The sequence below is a fragment of the Struthio camelus genome, chromosome 2 (genome assembly GCF_040807025.1).
Source record: "Struthio camelus isolate bStrCam1 chromosome 2, bStrCam1.hap1, whole genome shotgun sequence".
Classification (NCBI taxonomy): Eukaryota; Metazoa; Chordata; class Aves; order Struthioniformes; family Struthionidae; genus Struthio; species Struthio camelus.
This window is the reverse complement of record NC_090943.1, coordinates 145,101,797-145,121,182: the sequence shown is the minus strand read 5'-3', so window position 1 is coordinate 145,121,182 and position 19,386 is coordinate 145,101,797. Positions and strand designations below refer to the sequence as shown.

At 34.3% G+C, this 19,386-nt stretch overlaps 1 protein-coding gene across 21 annotated transcripts in view; it reads left to right on the top strand.

The window, feature by feature from the left end:
- The window catches only part of RIMS2 (regulating synaptic membrane exocytosis 2), a 482,918-nt gene that overhangs the window by 42,453 nt on the left and 421,079 nt on the right, over positions 1-19,386 (top strand). For 17 of the 21 annotated variants that reach the window (XM_068932862.1, XM_068932867.1, XM_068932847.1 and 14 more), the window contains exon 2: positions 19,022-19,054. The exons of the other annotated variants lie outside the window; for them this stretch is intronic. In XM_068932862.1, coding sequence (XP_068788963.1) covers positions 19,022-19,054 — 33 coding nt within the window. The remainder of the gene's footprint in view (positions 1-19,021; positions 19,055-19,386) is intronic. 21 annotated transcript variants of the gene reach the window in all.

Genomic DNA, 19,386 nt, shown 5'->3' with positions numbered 1-19,386 from the left:
AGTATAATTTTGAAGTAACTTTAAGCTTGAATCAAGGTATCATAATATTAACTTGTTGCTTGAAAGTGTGCACTGTGCGTAGAATGTGACTTTTGTTTTTGGGTGCATATTAATATTTACCCTGTTTTTGCAATGCTTATAAAACTGTAAAAATACTCAGATACTGATCATTTCAGCATATATTACGTCTCAGTTAAATGATTGTGCTAATTATATAATGTTAACATAGTAGGTGATGGCTTATCTCTTGAGGGGGCTGATCAATTGAAAAAACTGATCAAATTGAAAAAACATTTGGATTCATACACATAGGAAAATCTCTGAGTGCCCTGAGTGCTTCCGCATTAATAAGAGAAACTAAGAGTGTTTAATTAGATTTTTAAGCCACAGGAGGGACCATTATTATGATATGACTTCATCCATAACATTCATAATACAATTTCATTGAACAATTATTGCATCAAGCTGAAGAAAGTGAGATTGAAGTATAATATATTTGGGAATGTGTCCCATCTTGATGTAAAATTGTAAAGTTTCACCACTATCGTAGATACATCATTTCAATATTAAAAAAAAAAATCACTTTTAAAAATTTGCATTTTGGGTCTAATCTAATTTTTTTTCGGCTTCAGTTTCTTGAGAACAGATTTCTCAGGCTGTAGCAATACTATCTGTTTTATACATGTGAGAAGAACCCTGGTTGCCAACCCAGATGGTACTTGCATTCCTTATGCCTGGTATAGACTAGTATTTACTATCTTCTCGTTCTCATGTTTTCTGCACCAAAGTGACTAATTGGTTGACTCATAATGGTGCTGCCTGAAACTAATATGTGTATGCTTTGGATGGTCAGGGAGCTAGACTGTCAAAGTGAAAGGGGCAACGAACCATCTTCACAGGGCAAATGCTCTTTCAGACATCTCCTATGTATGTAGAAATTGATAAGATTGAAATCAAATTGCTGGTTTTATAATTTTTCCAACAAGGTAAATAAATTGAATGCAGGTCTCATATTTTCCCTAGCAGTCCTCATGCCATTCCTTGCCCTCTTTCATGACTTAGTTTTGAAATTTGTGTCTGCCATTGGCATTACCCCTTTTTGCCGTGCATTGTTTGGAAAGAATGCTTTAAGTAACTACTTGAATTGTATACTCCGTTCATGAAGAAATTAACTCAGGGATTCAGTTTAGCTACTTAGATCCTTCTTTTCCTTAGAATTGATGTCCCTTTTGAAAAAGAAAATATGGTATGAGTATCTTTTTCTGTATAAGTATATAAAAAGTAGGAGACTGTAAGTAAGGCTCAGTCTCAAAATGTGTTGTTTCTGCAACTGTGACAAGCACATATTCATCTCTCTGTTCTTTTCCTATCCTCCATCAGTGTCACTTCCCCAGCTAAGAATTCAGCTTTGACTAAGAATCCTGAGGATCTTGGGAGAATAGGCCAAAGATGTTCAATAAAATTCTAAATCTTTGCTATAAGACTGAAACATGAATATTTGATGTTGACAAGCAGCGCCAATATAAATGGAGAGGCTTCATTATAAACGTTACACAGACAGGCTTGGCAGGACTAATGTAGATAAACCTTCTCTCTCTTTAGAGAACAAGGATCATCTGTGTTAGTAAGAAAATATTATACCTGCCCCTTCCTGAAGCCTGTTTGAGAGAAATGAAGACACTATTGCCAAAAATTGGCAAACGGTTTTAAATTCTGTATCTCAATTAATGCAAGTGTTTTAACTGTAGGAGAGAGTGTTCATGGGACTACTGTGTTTTTTTCAGGAGTGGGAATGAGAGTATTTATTTAAAGGTGGTCATAGATAGTCTATACTTTGTTGTGACCTCAGAAGGTCAAGGACTTGCTACTAATACTTCTATAGCCAAATTTCCTGAATAGGCAGGGCTTTAGAAGGTAGATTTTTGTTTCTGTTCTCAGCCTAATTTGTTCTAGGTGACTAAAGTAACATTTTTACTGACTGAGATGCTAGGATTGTCTTTCAAATTGTGAATTTAAATACGTTTATGAGTCACAAATTGATAATAAAAATGCTAATTAGTTGAATCTCATGGATTTCATTCTCAGCTATTTCAAGCGCTCATGAAATCTGATGAGATCTCTCCTTTGGTGATATTCTTTGGGAGGGCTAGGCTAGGAAGGAGAAATCGCAGAATCCATTTTAAAAAATGTATGTTTTGGGGAGAAGAGGCAGTGCGTTAGAGGTGAGTCAGCCCAGTTTAATTTCCAGAAAAACAGTAGAAGAAATAAGCAAAATTCTTGTAAGTACCTGAAAAACAAAGAAATAAATGACAGCCAACGTGAATTTATCAGGAACAAATTGTGCCAAAAAATCCGATTTCATTCTATAACAGGTATCAGGTTCTCTATACAGAGAAGTGGCAGTAGGTAACGTATCTTGACTTAAGCTTTTCAAAATACAATCTTTCAATATGTATTCCTAAGCAAGCCAGGGCAGGTGATCTAGAGAAAACTGCTGTAGAAGAGTACTGTAGAATATGTATTACAGAATGATGGTTAGAAATTTTTGCTTACGAGCTGGGGATGGTTTGCTGTCTAAAAGGAAAAATGTACTGAATGACATTTTGCTAAAATTGTGAGTCAACACAGTCGATCTTTCCATTAATGCCCAGAGTGATAGAATAGAGTTCTCTTACATGTTAGCAAATTAGAAAAGAGATTCAAAAAGATCTTGACAAATTGGAGATATGGTCTAAAGATTCTGAATGATATTCAACAAGGACATTATTCAGTAAGCGCTATGCTCAGATGTGATCTTTTGCCTAAACTGAAGTTAGTCAGAAGCTGATGAGATAGCAATTCCCTGAGCAGTATCTAGGTTTTAAACTGCCTTTTATGCTGAACGTGAACTTAATTGTCCGTGTTGTTATGGAAAAAAGTAGTTACCTTTATAGGTTGCATAACCATTAGTATATCCTGCAAAGCAATGAGAAAACCCTTCAGTTCTAATCGGCAGCAGTAAAAGCCCAGCTGGAATGTGTTCAGTTTTGAAAACTGTAGCTCAAAATAACTGTCAATTAGTTGATAGCAGTCCAGGTGAGATTTCTAGAAAACATGCCATGAGGAGATGCTGAACAAATTTGATATGCTTTAGGACAGAAGATTAAAGAGCACATTAAGATGTTCAAATACACGAAAGGCTGTTATTCTGTGTGCTCACAGTGGATGATAGGACAAGAAATATTGAGCTTAAATTGCAGTTTGGGAGATTCGGATGAGATATGAAGCAATTAGTCTATTTAATACGCAGTTTGTGCAGAATGGCCAAGTTAATGCTAAAGTTGAAAGCGCTGTTTTGTCATTTGCCACACACACGTGCTTGTGTGAATTGAACTTAACTGCTTGGGATAGACAGTGACTTGTGAGAGTAACTATGACTGAAATGTAGTGGAACTCATCCTTCTATAAAACAGTTCTGTGGTTTTGAAAACTTTACTCCTTATGCTGACCTTGGATATATTTTTCATGTACTTAGTATTTTTTTTGTCTCTCACTATCTTTTTAATCAAAAATGCATGTATTTTCTTGCTTAGAAGAAAGAGGTAGGTATTTTCTTATAAAACAGTGAGATGTACGTCCATTAGTCCATGAACTTGAGAATCACTTTTAAACTTACCTGCAGATCAATTTCCTTTACCTCTCATTTATGCTACTACTGTGAATTTAAGAAAATACTGAAATTGTAATATTTAGTTTCCTACTCCCATTAGAAATGGGTGCTTGGATTGCTAAGTGTTATAACCCTGCAAAATGTGCTTACTTGTGCATTTTAAGGATGTTTATCATGCGCTACATCTTTATATCATGAGACTATTGTCTGGGCTGTTTTTGATGTCACTCCCTATTTACTGATTTCTGTTTGGGTATAGTGTCTTCATGAATGGTGGTTCTATTCATTTTTAAATGCACACAATTTGCAAACAGGCATGAATGAATATAATGAGCTGGTAACAAGAGCAATGAGTATATGTTTTACAGTAAAGATTAATGGGTTAAATGATCATCCAATCTATGCGACTGAGGATTCAGTTACTAAACATTCAGAATTTCTCTTTAAAGAAGACACTCACAGAGGCAAGTATTTTCACAGGTAGCATTTCATTTATGCCTCTCGTACAAGTGTCAGTTTGTTAGACAAGAATGGGAGATCTGAGGGAACTGCATTTCATTTTTTCTGCTCCTGCCTCCTGCCATGCAAGTGCCTTTAACCTATTTGTGGCCAGTACTAAGTTTCTGGAATTCAAAACTAGTCGCTCTTACAAGAAGCAGTGAGCATTCCAGATACCATGTTTTTGGGAGAGGGACGTGTTTTAAATCCCTGATTGGTTCCTAAATCTACTCAAGGAAACGCAGAAAACAAGAGAGACAAACTTGAGATTCTTCAACACCATGTAAGAGACATCATATCCTTTTAGGAAGTTCAGCTGTTGAGTCAGCCCTTGTTTCTAGTGCCTTAGTGTACTTTGCTAGCCATTGAGTACTGCATATTTTATTTAATTAAATACCATAGTTTTATTTAATAATAAGCACTGTAGTTTTATTTAATTAGAGTATGATGTTTAGTTGTGCACTTAAAATTTTCAGGGGTATTTGGTAGAAAGATTTAAAAGTGACCAACCTACATACTAAATTGTGTGTCTAACTGTAGGAGGCTTTTTACAATTTGGCTAAGAAAGTTAAACTTAGCAAAAGATAAAACAAAGTCGGAGAGCAATCTGTAAGATGTTTTTTTCTGTTAGAGTTTCTGATATATTTAATTTACATTAAAAGTAATCTATATTAAAAGTAATCACATAACTGAAGGTTTTACACACTTTTGGGAAATAACTTTGTTGATATAGAAATGTCTGTACTGCTTTCAGGAACAATTATGATGTGTTTGTGAACCAGAAGAAAAAGTTAAATGATTGAACAACTTTTATTGACTTTGACTGTAATTTATATATAAGAGATCTCAGAGGTTAAATTGTTTACCAGAAGGATAAATTGTGCTTGTGTGTGACTAGTTCTCTTATAAAACCCAATTAAATAAGTATAAATCAGCACAGAATTTATGAAATAGTAATACAATTTTTTGTTTTGTTATAGCCTCTCATTTTGGGACTCCAGAGCTTTTCCTTGGGGCCTATTTGTATACCAGGTGTTTTGCTTTTGTTGAGTGATGGGAATAATTACCCTAATCAGATCCTCATTTTATAGTTGTGTCTGTGATACAGTGAGAGATCAAATTTAGTGATTTTTTCACTGGCTATTGAACTAATATACTGAATAACATGTAAAAAGACACTGAAGAAATGAACATGCAGACAGAAAGGAAATATACGATGGTAGCACAACCTTAGAAATTTAGTAGTGCTTGATTCATTAGTCTGCATTGACTCCGGAACATCAAATCTAGTAGACCCAAAATGTCCTACTTTCCAAGCTTTTATGTTGCAAGTTTAGATTGGGATGAATAAAAACCACAGCTCACTTGAGCAGGAAATGTGTCTCAGTTAGATTCAGTCGCTAGCCATTACAGAGGTTTGCATTTGGCAGGAATTAGTGAAAATGCACAATAGTTTTAGCATTTAAAATTATTGATGACCAAAGAATTCTGTTCAGAGGCTCTTACATCTTAGATTAAAAGAAATAACTTTCATAAATTTTTATAGCAGATGATTTAAATGTTGCTTAGCTTCTGCTTAGTGTGCTCTTAGAAGTGTGATATGGAAGCTATTTGCAATAATTTTACTTGAGACTACAAAGTCAAAATAGTTAAAGATTTGTCTCACCCGTATATTTTGCCAAGACTTTTTTTTTTTTAAGTGGATTTTCCTTGATGAATTAGACAAGGTGAGGTGGTTTCTGTTTAGAATGCTTTATCAAGGCAGTTCCTTTTTTAAGTCAAGTGATATTCTTTGAATGTCAGTTTTAAAACTTTAGAGTTGAAACTAACTATAGAGATGGTGGAAGGTGTGCAGAGTGATGTCATTAATTCATGGCAATGTTCATAGTGTTGGATTATTTTCATCTCCTGAACCTGATGCCTGTGGTCAATAGATAAAAACAATTATGAACTCTTAACAACACTCCAGTTTAATTAACATTTGTATAAGAAATAAAAGAAGAAATAAAAATTTCCACAAAAATTACCAATTTGAATAAACTCAAACTCCTTAAAGCTAAGAGAACTTTATTCATACAACAAGTGCAAGACAAGTGGATTCAGAAGAAGAGTCAGAAAAAGTCTAGAAACATTTGGGGAGTTCCAAGTATTATTTAATTCATTTTAGAATGAAGATACAAGTAAGCAAAGAAATCCCAACAAAGTAACAGTTGAAGGAGGCGGATAGACAGCAATAGCAAACTGTTCTACGATAAATAGACTGATGCGTTTTACTTCTTATTGGAACGTTGATTCAGGCTTATAAAACCAACGAAAAAGAGCATTTCCACAATTTAAAAATTCTGTTACTGTAACTAATTATGCAGACATTTTGTAGTTTTTAGTAATATTTTGTTTATGATTGTTAACTCTTAATAAGTTTTTAACTCCTCCAGTGAAGGCTGTTTTTAAAGATAACGTCTTCATGTCTTAGTGATGTCTTAATCTAAGCTAAACTGCTTCTTTGACTCTTGTGTCACTTAGGTGAGATTATATATCACAGTAACTACCAGTAATTTGCCAGCTATAAGGTAAATTTTTTTAAAAATAAACGCATAGAGAATTCAGGGTACTGAGCTGTAAGTATTTCCATTTATATTTTTATTTAATTATTTATTTTCCTAGAAAAAAAAATTATGTTCAATTCTTCTAGCGAAAGGTCTTCATTCCAAAATTTGAAATTATCCCCTTCAGCACGTATTTAAAATTTTTTCTTTAATACTAGATTAAAGATTTATGTGACTAGCAACAGCAAATCAGCTAAAAACAGTGATTTCTTAAACCGACAATTAAACATGCTCATATTTGAGCTATATAAGACTACATTTTCTGTTCTTAAAATAAGAAAATGTTACAGTAAAGTTTCTATCAGTAGAAATAACACTTTCCTTTTCCCACTTGGCAAAATTCAACAATCTCTTTGCAAAGTGTTGTCACAAAATCTGTATGAAACAATAGCCTCCAATTTTCTTGCAGATGCAGAACTGTTGTATTTCACGTTTATTTGTTCTTCCCCTTGATTTTCATTTCATATTTAAAATACAGATTGTATTTTTTTATTTTTTGTAGCAGAAACTACATTATATTTCCTTTTTGGTGAGGAAAACATTTAACATTTAGTAAGCTGTCCTTACTGATGAAGTACCTATGCTGCTAATACCACTGTGATGTGATAGTCACTGACAGCTTCATGCATGATTGCAGGTGATTTTAGCTTGCTGTATTGCTTGTATTATAGCTAATTATGTTATAAAAATCTTACTTAACAGTCAAAATAACATATCAAGACCTAAATAATTGCTAACACATTTGAAATTAATTACAGAGTTAATATGAATTTTTATTGAATTCACCTGCTAACAGCTGAGCCCAGGATTGCAGGTTTGGTGACGTTATAAGCTCCTAGGAGAGCACTTCCTGAAGGAGATGCCAAGAATGCCATCTACTGTTGAAGGCGAAGCAGAGAAAACTAGCAATAACTGCTTTTTTGACTGTTTATTTAAAAAAAAATTCTCTACTTATATTTTTAATTCTGCAAATTTAGTATTTGGGAGGCCATCTCTTCAACAGAACACTTAAAATATATTACATACACTTAAGCTAATATTCTGAAAAGAGATTAAACAGTTATTGATTTCCCTATCCTTGTTTTAGTGTAAATTTACAGTGAGGCTCTCTGCTTTGCTTTGTGATTTCTGAGTTCCTTGAGAATTTCAGTTAATTGCAAAAGTATTTGAGGCTTAAATAGCAAAATCTCTCATTTTTCCAATATAGAAATAGTTAATGGACATTACATTAACTAAGAAAAAATGCAATCTGGACACTGTAATAAATATCTCATAAAAAGTGTTATGAGTTGGTTCAGGTGAATACATTTACGATATTTTTCCTTAGTATGTGTCTAGATATACCTACAAGTAAACAACAAAATAGAAAACTCTCCAATGGATTAGATTTTCTATATATTTTTAAGTTATTATTTAAATGCGGTGAAATAGTGCAGTGAAGAGCTCTGCCAAAAACATTTTAAATAGCATTTATTTTCTTTTTTTAAGGAAAATAAGTGTAGGACAACTGAAATGGTATTTGATTATTTGTTGCTGAAGGTTGCTTAGATAAAATTATGCATGTAGATTATAGAGTTACTCAAGTAAACTTGAGTGAACTTGTGTGTTACGTTGGGGTATAGCTATGTATGTGTTATTACTATCAATGAGATGATAGATAAATTTGTGCATTTTGGACATGAACAAGTATCTATAATTCATAATCATCATGGTATAGCCATCTTCATTTCCACAGGTAAAGGATGACTTCTGATAATGTAAAGAGTATGGTACCTTTTGCATACCATATAGGCAAGACTATAAAACATTTTTCTCTCTCATAGGAAACATGAAAGATTATGGTGATAGAGAGAAGCAGCTTCCAAAGCTACTCTAGCACTCCTATGGTGAATCCTAAGTTTTTTGAAATAACACTTACAAGGTATAACATTAGAGTATGTGTCTTAAGGACTGCATTGAAGGAACATTTTATTTACAGCTGACTGTTTTGTTAAGCTGCTTTAAAAAACATTAGAAAAAAATCCAAAACCAGAAGCTGACTAAATTCAAACTAACAGCAGCAATAAAACAGAAGATAATTAGAATTTTCTTCAGTTTTGTTTAAAAATAGAATTATGCAAATAACTTTTTCAGGTAACATATGAACTATATAGTCAAAATTCTAGCTTGTCAAAACTAATCTTTGTTATGAAACTGGCAATACAATAAGATATATAAATCAAAACATTTTTCAATCTGAACCTCGCCTATGGCTTGTTATGGGGTCCCCATAATTACACAGAATTACATTTTGTAACGCATCTTACTTGAGTAGGACGATTCTGCCTCTTCCCCTTCTTTGAAAATGAAATGATAGTTCAGTAAATTCTTCTGATTTGACTCCTGGCATTTTAGGTTGAATATTTCTTTTCCTCTTGAATCACCTGCTGGAAACAGCCACAATATTTATGAGAATGACATTTATTAATTTGGAGAGGGAAATTTAAACCAAAATAAAATTGTTTCTTTGAATATACTTAAGTTGACATAATTTTTAAGCTTAATCAGCTAAGATGATCTTAACATAGTTTAAAACACACTGAGTGAAGGCAGTTGCTGCCTATGTAGAGGCCGTAATGAAGTGTCAGGGGTCCCATATGAGGCCTTTCAGCCTTTATATAATAGGATTACTGAGATTATTAGAGAAGTTAGGGCTTTTCAAATCATGTGGGAGAGGCAATAGTTTGACCAAAAATGCTGCAGAATAGACGACAAATGGTTAAGCTGATTTATCACGTTGTTGCTTCCTAAAGAGAAGAAAATCAGTATTCATAGAAACATAGCTTTTATGTCTAAGAGTCCACTGGCAGAACAAACTGATTGAAGCAAAATAAGTATTTAGCTGTGTCTCCTGTTCTTGAAAGTAGACTCGGGAGATTCATTCTAGTAAAGAATTACATCATACTAGCTGCTCTGTAAATGCACAAAGAGAAACTGAATATATAAACTTCTATTAAAATAATATTTGTGGGGACTGAAGGACCTCTTTAAGGTCTCCTCCTTTCTCTTTTTAACTAGTGCCCTTGACACCTTTCGTATACATTAATTGGGCCTTCGTTTTGCTGTTACTGGATTTCTAACACAGCCTAACTTTTGATTTTGTGTTTTGAAAGTTGGCTAGTGCTGAACTTGCAATTGCTATTATATATGGTGCCAGGAATGAACAACTAATAGGTAGTGGTTAATTTACCCAGAGAAGCTCAGACCGGTGAAACTCCTAGTTCAAGAAAGTTAGTATTGAGACAACGTGAAAAAAAATTTCTGGAACTTGAAGACTGGAAGAGTCTTCTCCACTGAGTACTTTTCCTTATTTAAATAAGGTGAATAATGTATTATAAAACTTTACTATTTTCAGTTTCTAACACACATTAGATCACTGTGTTTTGTGTATTTTCATTGCTCCTCTTGGACAGCTTTCACTGATCCAAAAACTTTGCCTTAATTATTGCCTTCCAATTTCTTTTTTTTTGTTTCTAGTTTTTACATGCCTCATTTCCTCGGCAGACACAAGATGCCCAAGTGGGAAGCAGCTGGCATATTCCACATGGCAACTGATTATAATGCTGACAGTTACAAATTCTCACTTACTCTGTGATAACCAAAATACTCTTTTGTTTGCTAAATATAGGAAAAAACTGCAGTAGCTTATTTTAAGCAATGTGGTAGCTTTGGACAAATACTAGATTTTAAACAGTGACCTTTTCATATCACCTGCCTGGTTGATGCCTCCTGCTTCCAATTTTGGATAACCTTCAAAAGGATGCATTGATCCACGCTTTAATTATTGAAAATACACATAACGTAGCGGCTGCCATTGAATGTTGTGCTCATTTATTACACTTGTACCACAATCATTTTCTCATGTGTTGATCTGTGATTTTAACACTCATTTTATGGTTTTAATATCAAAGCCACAACGCAAAGGAAAAAATGTGACCAAGCTAGGAGAGATGTAAGTGAGAAGCAGTGAGATCTTTCTAATATTAAGAGACCGTTCTAGAGGTCTTTGTCACCAGTCTTGGAAAGTTTTATTTCCTTGTTCCTTAGTGGCAGAACTAGTGAGCTGCCAAAATGACTATATCCCTAGGGACTTTTCTACAACTATTCACCAGTTTTTTTTAATTATAACTCATAATGTTTATGAAATAAGGAAATTATATGGCTTGCACTACATACAATGCAGGTTTATGAATTCGTTTGTAGAACACAGTGTCTCTTTCTCTTACTCCAGGAGTAAAGAGTAAGAAACGTTTTTGGCCTGAAGAGCTTACATCCTAAGATAAGCAGGGTCTGATTTATTGGGCTAGTTCTAACCTAATCAAAACTTTGTGTCAGTCTCTTCAGTCTTAGAACTGAAAGCAAAGTATAGGGCTGTTCAGCATTATGTTTGCAGTGTAATGTACCGCATTTTAGTATACATTTTCTAAAAATATTAGTATCAGAATTCCACCTGCAGACGTGTTCATCTGGAAATGACTTCTATCTGAAAGACGTTTGATTAAAATCGACCAATTTCTAATTATCATTTAAATATCAAAGTATAGTCTTAGGGAATTCATTGTGTTAGTGGTGATTTTCATTAAAGGTTCTGTAAGGTGCTCATTCAGCTTGGGTTACTATTCAGCATCATACTATTCAGCAGTATATATAAAAAACATTTATAGGTCTTTGCTGATTCTTAAATTGTATGTATATTTTGTGTGTGTGTGTGTGCACATATTGTCATTTTTCTTTTATCTTTAATAACTACAACCACCTCAATTTGGATTTAGAAGGGTTTTCAATTTACTCTGTGTTACAGATACTGTTCCTAGCCTAAGAACTTCTACTGCTTGCTTTTTTACTAGTATGAGCTGACCAGCTGCCTCTCTGCTTCTGATCTCAGAGAGCGTTTTTCCAGAAATTGTTAATACTTTTGTTACAAACTGGTCAAAACCACTTAAGAAAATCACTTACAAACTTTTTTTAAAAAAAATCTTTCCTTAGAAAAGACATGACAGTATTGTCCAAAATAAGATCCGTGTTAGTTCTTGGTATCTATACTCACTAAATTAATAAGCTGAATGTGCTTTTAACATCAGTGGGATAATCAAGTTAGTTACTAAGATGTAAATATCTACCAGTTATCTAATTAACATGGCAGTTAAGTTTAATCTCCTTAACTCTCTTAAACATAGTTACATAGTTTAACTTACCTCTGCTGTAGAGGTCTCCTCTTTCTTAATTTACACATATTTGACTATGTTGTATTAACCTATAGAAACTCAAGTATTATGAAATAATGATGCTAAAACTACTTTTCTTGGAAGTGATTGTTAAAGGTAAATGAGATAAATAAGCCCAACCAGTCTGCAGAATGTGTAACATGCTGCAAAAATTGCTTTTTGTTTTTTCAGCAGTGGATGCATGCAAAGTTAAATAATTTCATGCATCGTGACTTCAGACTTCTGAGCAGATAGTCACTTCACACTAATCATTCTTCTTAGTTTTCCAGTTGTGGAGGGAATATCATGATATTATTGGAATACTGAAAGATACAAAAAAAGAAGAGAGAGAAAAAAAGTCTTCAGAGGAAAGCTAGAAAAATGAGTTAATGGACCTTGCGCTCTAGGAAAAGGTGGTAAAGACCTCTGAATGTGGATGGAGCAGATCATCTTCCTCTTTTTCAGCACACACTCTAGTTAGACTAAGGGAACTGGCATCCCTTTAATAGTTTCAATACAGTTATTCACTCATTACCATTTTTCATGAGAGAGAAAGAGCAAGGGGGAGGGAGGGATAAAGATAAAGGGGGAGGGGAGGAGAATGTTACCATCACCCATTTAAATCCTTTTTCAATTTCTCTGCTGTTTTCTGGGCTATGTGGGGGATGAAATTTTTCCACGTTACAGAAATATTGGTAAATAATCACAGAATGGTTTAGGTTGGAAGGGACCTCTGGAGATCATCTAGTCCAATCTCCCTTCTCAAGCAGGGTCCTCTAGAGCATATTGCCCAGGATCACATCTTAAATAATCTTAAAACATTGTGGAGTTCATGTACTGTAAGAATGGGAATATATAAATTCCTTAGAAAGACTGTTATATAACTTAACCAGAATCTTTAAAAAATGCCAAAGACACTGAAATCGTTCTCTTTTTCTTTTTTTACCACCTTCCCATGCAGCCTTCAGCACAGTTGATGTTGGGTAGTGCTATTCTTTATTGCATGGTATTCACTTAGTAATTGCATCTTTAATCTGTAAAAAGTTTCGTGGAGGGATTCATCAGGGATCTCTACTCTTTACCTTTACATGCAATGAGAGCTTTTTGGAAGGTGCGTGATGAGTTGCAAGATGCAGAACTGCCAGCTCATTTGATACTTAGTTCTGTATTTTCGATGGCAAGGATAATTTCTTAGCTTTCCAAGTGTGCAAACATATGCCTGAAACCTAAAATTTTTGCAGAATTTCACAAACATTTAATAAATTGTATGTATTAGCACAAACATGAACATACCTTTTTATCTAGTGTATATTTTCTACATGCGTGTTGTAGTGTATTAGAATTGTTTGAGTTGGTCTTTTTGATATATTTATGAGTTTTACATTGAAGTGTCTTTGTTTAAAACAATGTACCCTAAAGGCTGTGATATCTCCCTGACTTTCAGATGATTTAGAGACTTCTTTGGTCAAGTGATGGAAGCATCGGACTGCAGAGGATGGTTTTAAAAATACCTCCCTGATCGACCTTTGTTATCAATAGACCTTTAAGATTTCTCTCTTTTATAGCAAGTATTACAAACATCACAAACAGAGAGGTATCTGCTTTTTATTACTTATAAGACTTGGCTTCTGAATAATCCTTTCTACTTTTACATCATAGTGTGCTATAGTTACAGTAGTCCTATGAATTATTAATATGTCTGTGTATAGGCATCCATTTTATTTAAAAATACTTAAAGTCCATAAACTGAATTTACAGTTTTGTCTTTAGCTTATGCCTTTCACTGTGTTTACACTGAGATTATATTTGCTAAATATCAGATGATCTTGGAATATAGTTCAGATCTTCTAATAATTGGAGACAGTTTTTGAAGAGAGAGAGAATAAAATCTCCTCAAAGCCTGAGTGCTGACATCTCGACTTGGAGCTAGTTGCTGGCTTTTCATTGTCATCTGGGCTAGGGGGATCTGATATATAAAGAAGAACAAATGCACATCCTGAGGACAACACTCAGTTTAATTCACTTTGTAGTAATGTATGTGTGTGTCAAGTAGCTGGAAGTAATGCACTTGCATTAATTTGAAGGATAGCAGCTCTGTAGATGCTCTTTTTTATGTGCATAACTAAAAATCTGTATTTTAGACAAAATTATTTGCTGTGATTTGCAGTGCTTGAATCTTCTCTCAAATATTCTTGACTTCTTTTTTATGAACATGGCTGGAGGTCAATGTCAATATTGTATCTGTAGAGAAAGCAAAAGATGAAGATTCTTTTTATAGGTCTGAGACTCTCCCTCATTGTTCCTGTACTGCTTGCTTTAGGAAAACAGATAGTTTGCACATTAATATTTAATCTCATCTTAATTCTTAATCAAGTTTTGTGTAGCAGGCATTTCTCATTAAGACTACTGTGTATATATTCTGCTTTGTGTTTTGGGCTATTGGGCATTATGTTCCCCAAACTTAAAATTTCGTACAACTATCCCACTCTCTGGACTTCATAGGCAATTTGTTTCATAAAAATGGCTACAGTAAAAGGAGCAGGAATAACTTCATTAAAGTGATATTGATAATGTTAATGGAAACATTAATTGCAATAATGAATAATATTTGGCTATTTTCTTTCATGCATGAAGGAAGTCCAAATCCCAAACAAAAGTTTAATTTTTATTTCCAATCCTCTCAGGTTCAACAAAAAGGCTAGGAAAAACGTCCATCCCAGTCTAGCCTCGAGTGAGGTGGCTAGAAGATACAAAGGCAGAGATCTGTTTTTGATCCTCTTAGGCTGTGGAGAGCATAGAAGACTGTTGTTCCACTACTGAGGAAAGTATTGTAGCTATCGGCCTATAACATTTCTGAATGAAAATGGCGTAGGATGTTACATGCGTTATGCTGAACTCAGTGTTTCCAGGAGACATTAGGTACACTTGGACCAGGACCGTTTGTACTGATTAGATCTCATTGTGCTCTTGGGTGCATGGATGCCAAATTTGTGACTCTTGAGCACTGTTGGGTTTGAGGTAGTTATTAAGATGTTTATCCCTGTGAAGGACGGCTGCAGTTCCAGCAATATTCTGCAATCTGGATACCCTTAAACTGTACTGGAGGAAAAACTAGTTACCTGTTTCATTTCAGGTATCTAAGAGGTTGAGCGTCAAGTTTACGAGTCAATTTTATGGATATAGGCACCTGAATTCCACCTGTCTGTTTTTGTGAATGTGCACCCACATATGTACGAGTAGAGGAGAGGTCTGATGGTAAAGTACTTGTGGGTTTACCTAATCAGCAGACCTTTTTGGTAGAATGACATGAGTTTTTGGCATAGTAGACTTTAGATAAGACCATTTACTAATGCAACTACTAGTGGTAGTAGATTGAAGAATAGAAAATGATAAAGAGCTTAAAGGGCTGAGAAAGATTTTTTTTGTGTGTGTGTGTGTGTTAATAATTTTACTTTCTTCACTACTTTTTCTCCTGATTCTGTTTCTCTTGTTCTCTTCCCTCTTTATCCTTCTATTCATTCTCCGTGCCAGTGGGACTAGTCATAGTCTTAGAGGAAATTATTAGTACGGAGAAAGGGTCTAATATCAAACAGTGTTCATTAAAACTTGAGATCTAACCTAATGACTGTAGCTCCTGGAAAAGATCAAAGGTGTGTGGCACTTGCACCGTATAGGTTTCCAGAGGAACACAAGAGGAATGGTGCTATGAGCTTTTCAAAGGGCCTAGGTTCCAGACCTCAGAAAAGTGCAAAAGTTCTTTATTGTTGATGTATAGAAAAATTCTTTCTTGTTTTCAAGTGAAGCAAATGAAGCAGCATATGGCATTACGAACTCTACAAAAAATATTGTGGACTGATAAAGGTTTCAAACTCTTTAACGTTTTAGAATGAATTTGATGCTTGCAGAAGGCGTTGGGTGAAATCCCATAGTGACAAAAATCATCAAAATTGAAAATAGGTAGTGATATGTTTAATAGTGACATACTGTTGGAATACATTGTCCCAGTCACTGTTGATCAGACACATTATCTGATGCCTGTTAGTGGTCTTAGTAAACTGGTTGTGATTGGAAATGGGTTCTGGTGGATAAATAGGCTTTGTTCTTGGCTGAGTTTCTAGAGGGTAAGATAGAAATGATATGAAAAAGTAAAACGAAAACAGGTAGTCTGAAAGAAGAAGTATGCAGTCATACTGCTCAAGGTTTTTCAGTTAGTCTGTTGATTAAATGGAATTTTTTTTTGGAAGTGTCAATCCAATTCTTGTAAGGAATTACTAACTTCTGATTTCTGAAAGCCGTGGAGGAAGGAGGAGGAAAACATAAGGCACTTATAACCCAGGAAATGCCACTATATATGGAGTATGTAGACAGGGTTTAAGACTCCTCAGTTTCTTCAGTCCTCTTTTATCTAGAAAAAGCTATTTAAACCACACTTGTGTTAAAAATACCTTATGTGTGTTTCATCTAATGTATCATTACTTCTATCAGTTTTTATAGTTTCTACTCCTAGTTTCATCTGATTGAAGAGCCTTTTGGAGAGAGGGTAACAGGCATTAGCCTTTGGTTTGATGGCTTAGATCCGGAATCCCGATCTGTTCCATGACCTGAGTGGTAAATTGTCTGTGCTGTATACCTGAAGATTCCAGGCCTGTCAGTCGACAAGGCTGATAATCGTTTAGTCTCATATGGTAGAATCTGATTTTCTGTAGATTTTTTTTCATAATTTCTTTTCAAATTACAGCTTCCCCTCCTCTGTTGTTACAAAGTCGAGGAAGATCCGTGCCTAATCCTTGGACTAAAGACTAGTGTGTACAGTACTCAAGGAATGTATCATAGTTAATGCAATGAAGGAAGATGTTGCCCTCACGTAACTGCAGTGTTGGAAAGTGGATAGGGGGTGAGATGCAGAACTGTAGTAGGATTTTCACAGTGAATGTATTTTGGATGGTGGAATCAAATTATATCCTGACTTAGAAATCGGAGTTCCTATAAAACACTGGGAAAATCATTTCAACTGCAGATCTTCAAGGTGTCTACTAATGAGTAAAGATTTTTATTTAATGGGTGCTATATTAAAAATCCCATTGTAAGGTTTTCAAAAATATCAATGACTTGCAGCTGCAGTTGAAGTCACGGAACATATACAATTATGTAAAGATGCTAAATCCTCTTGAAAAAAAATACGAAAGACTGCAAATGGAGCTCAGAATTAGCACACACTATTGCCAGTTTTGATCTTATTCTATTTTGGTTTCAGTTCCGCATCTGAAAAAAAAAGACTATGGTCACTGTCCAAAGGGAAGATGTTGATTGTAATCTGATTATTATGTGAAGCACTCAGATTTTATTTGTTTAGTTCAATAGAAAAAAAATCACAAGGAAAGATAATTTAAAATTTTAAAATAATAATAATAATTTAAAAAATTTAAAATAATTCAAGAATATTTAAATTTAAATTTAAATAATTTAAAAGTTTTGGAGCATATATTGAAAGGAATATAAGAAATCACTGAGTAACCGCAATTCAATTTTCTTTGTTCAGTTGCCAGGGAGGTGATATTTACATTATTTAGCTCTAGTCATGCAACTTAGGAGCTCTGAGTCATCCTCTGGAAGTGTTTTCTTCTCACAATTGACCGTATAGGGCATTTAGGCTCTCAACATTGTGGGTTCTGAATTAGATGTCTAAAGCTGCCTAATGTAGAAGGTATGTGTATTGTTCAGTTCTCCCCTCACACTTGAATCTTCTGTGTAGAAAAAACTAGTATGGGATCTCTTAAATAAAGATAATGTTAAAATTGAGATGTATGGTGGAGTGGAACTGAGACTGCATGAAGAATTGTAATTTTTATATTTCTGAATTTGGGAGTGCATTTGCCTGATTTTTGCACTGGAACGTATATTTTTGTATGCTGAAGAGGCAAACCACGCTAGAACATTTTTTACTGTGTGTTGCATGTTCTGTTTTCCCTTTCTGTAGTAAATTTTGAAAGGTTTTTAGTGCATCTTAGTGACCCCTTTTCTTGTTTAGTTCTTGTCTAGCCACTGAACCCTGTCACAGTAGTATTCACTTTAATATGATATGGAGCAGGAGATGTGGAGCTGGTTTTGTGAGCTTCTTCAATATTCTATCCAACGTAAAGCATCTGCTTAAATTAGGAGCCTGCACCTCCCGTAAGGGAGTCTTCTCCAGAGGAAAATTCCAAACATCTAAGTTAGAAGCCTATTTGTTTTTATTGAGCATATGTTATATGCTAACTTGATATTTAAGATGGATATCTACAATTATAGGATATAAATACTCATATGAGTATGTATCTTCATTCTTGAGTTGAGTGGAAAGTTATTAGGTAGAACTTTGGCTTGGTCACTCAAATTAAAGCGTGTGTTTCAAACTGAACGTTTCCCTAAAGCAAATGGACGAATATTCATCAATACTCTCTGACCTACTGTATGCATTACCTAATTATTTCATTTAGCAGATCCTAGTAAATTTTACTTGAAAAGGCTTCCTAAGTTTTTAGAGCTAATTTGTTGGCCATCGTTATAGTTTAATAAATACAATGCCAATTTTTCTTTCATTTATTAGTTTAGGATGTTACATTTTAAATGACTTGTTAAATGTTTTAAATTCACTTTGAAATATTGTAGATAATTGATTGTAAATAAAAATATAAAAAGCAGATTATAGTTAACATAACTTAAAGCACTTTCCTTGCATTTATAGTTAAATGTATTGCGAAAGTGTTCTGTCAAGATACTCTGTCCATAGAATTGGAAACCAGTTGCAGTACATCACTAATTTCACATTGTAACTAAAAATTTTCGATACTTTGCATTCTCTTGTTTTTAATCTGTAATGGAAACAAGCACAGGATACAGCTTAATATAAATATTCAACAAATATTAAAGGAATACCTTTTAACTCAAAGTAAGATCTTTTCCTGCTCATCTGATACACGTGGTAGAACTTCAGGATAGTTGTTTTACAGCATGTTGCACTCAGTTGTGCAAACTTATCTTTTTAGGGTCAAAGAAGAACAAAAACCACAGCTGACACAGTAAGTAAAATATCTTAAAAGTGCAGTAGGCTTGACTTTTCTACCTTTGCCATTTTCTGCTTTCTGCACCTTTGATGGTATTAGCTTTCACTAATACCTGATAGGCTGCAGTTAGTTTGTCATCTGCTTCCTGACTGGCTTGTAAGAGAGCTGCCTGCAGCTTCTTACTTCATCCACGTGTTAGCTGGATGTAGGTTCTTGCTGCCTGCTTGTGAACTGGTTAATTTTAAGACTTTACTTCCCTTACATCCTTAGTGGCTGACTTAGTATTGCAGCTAACATTCCCATTGGCTCTAGCTTTTCCGCCTGTATATTTCTATTATTACCGGATA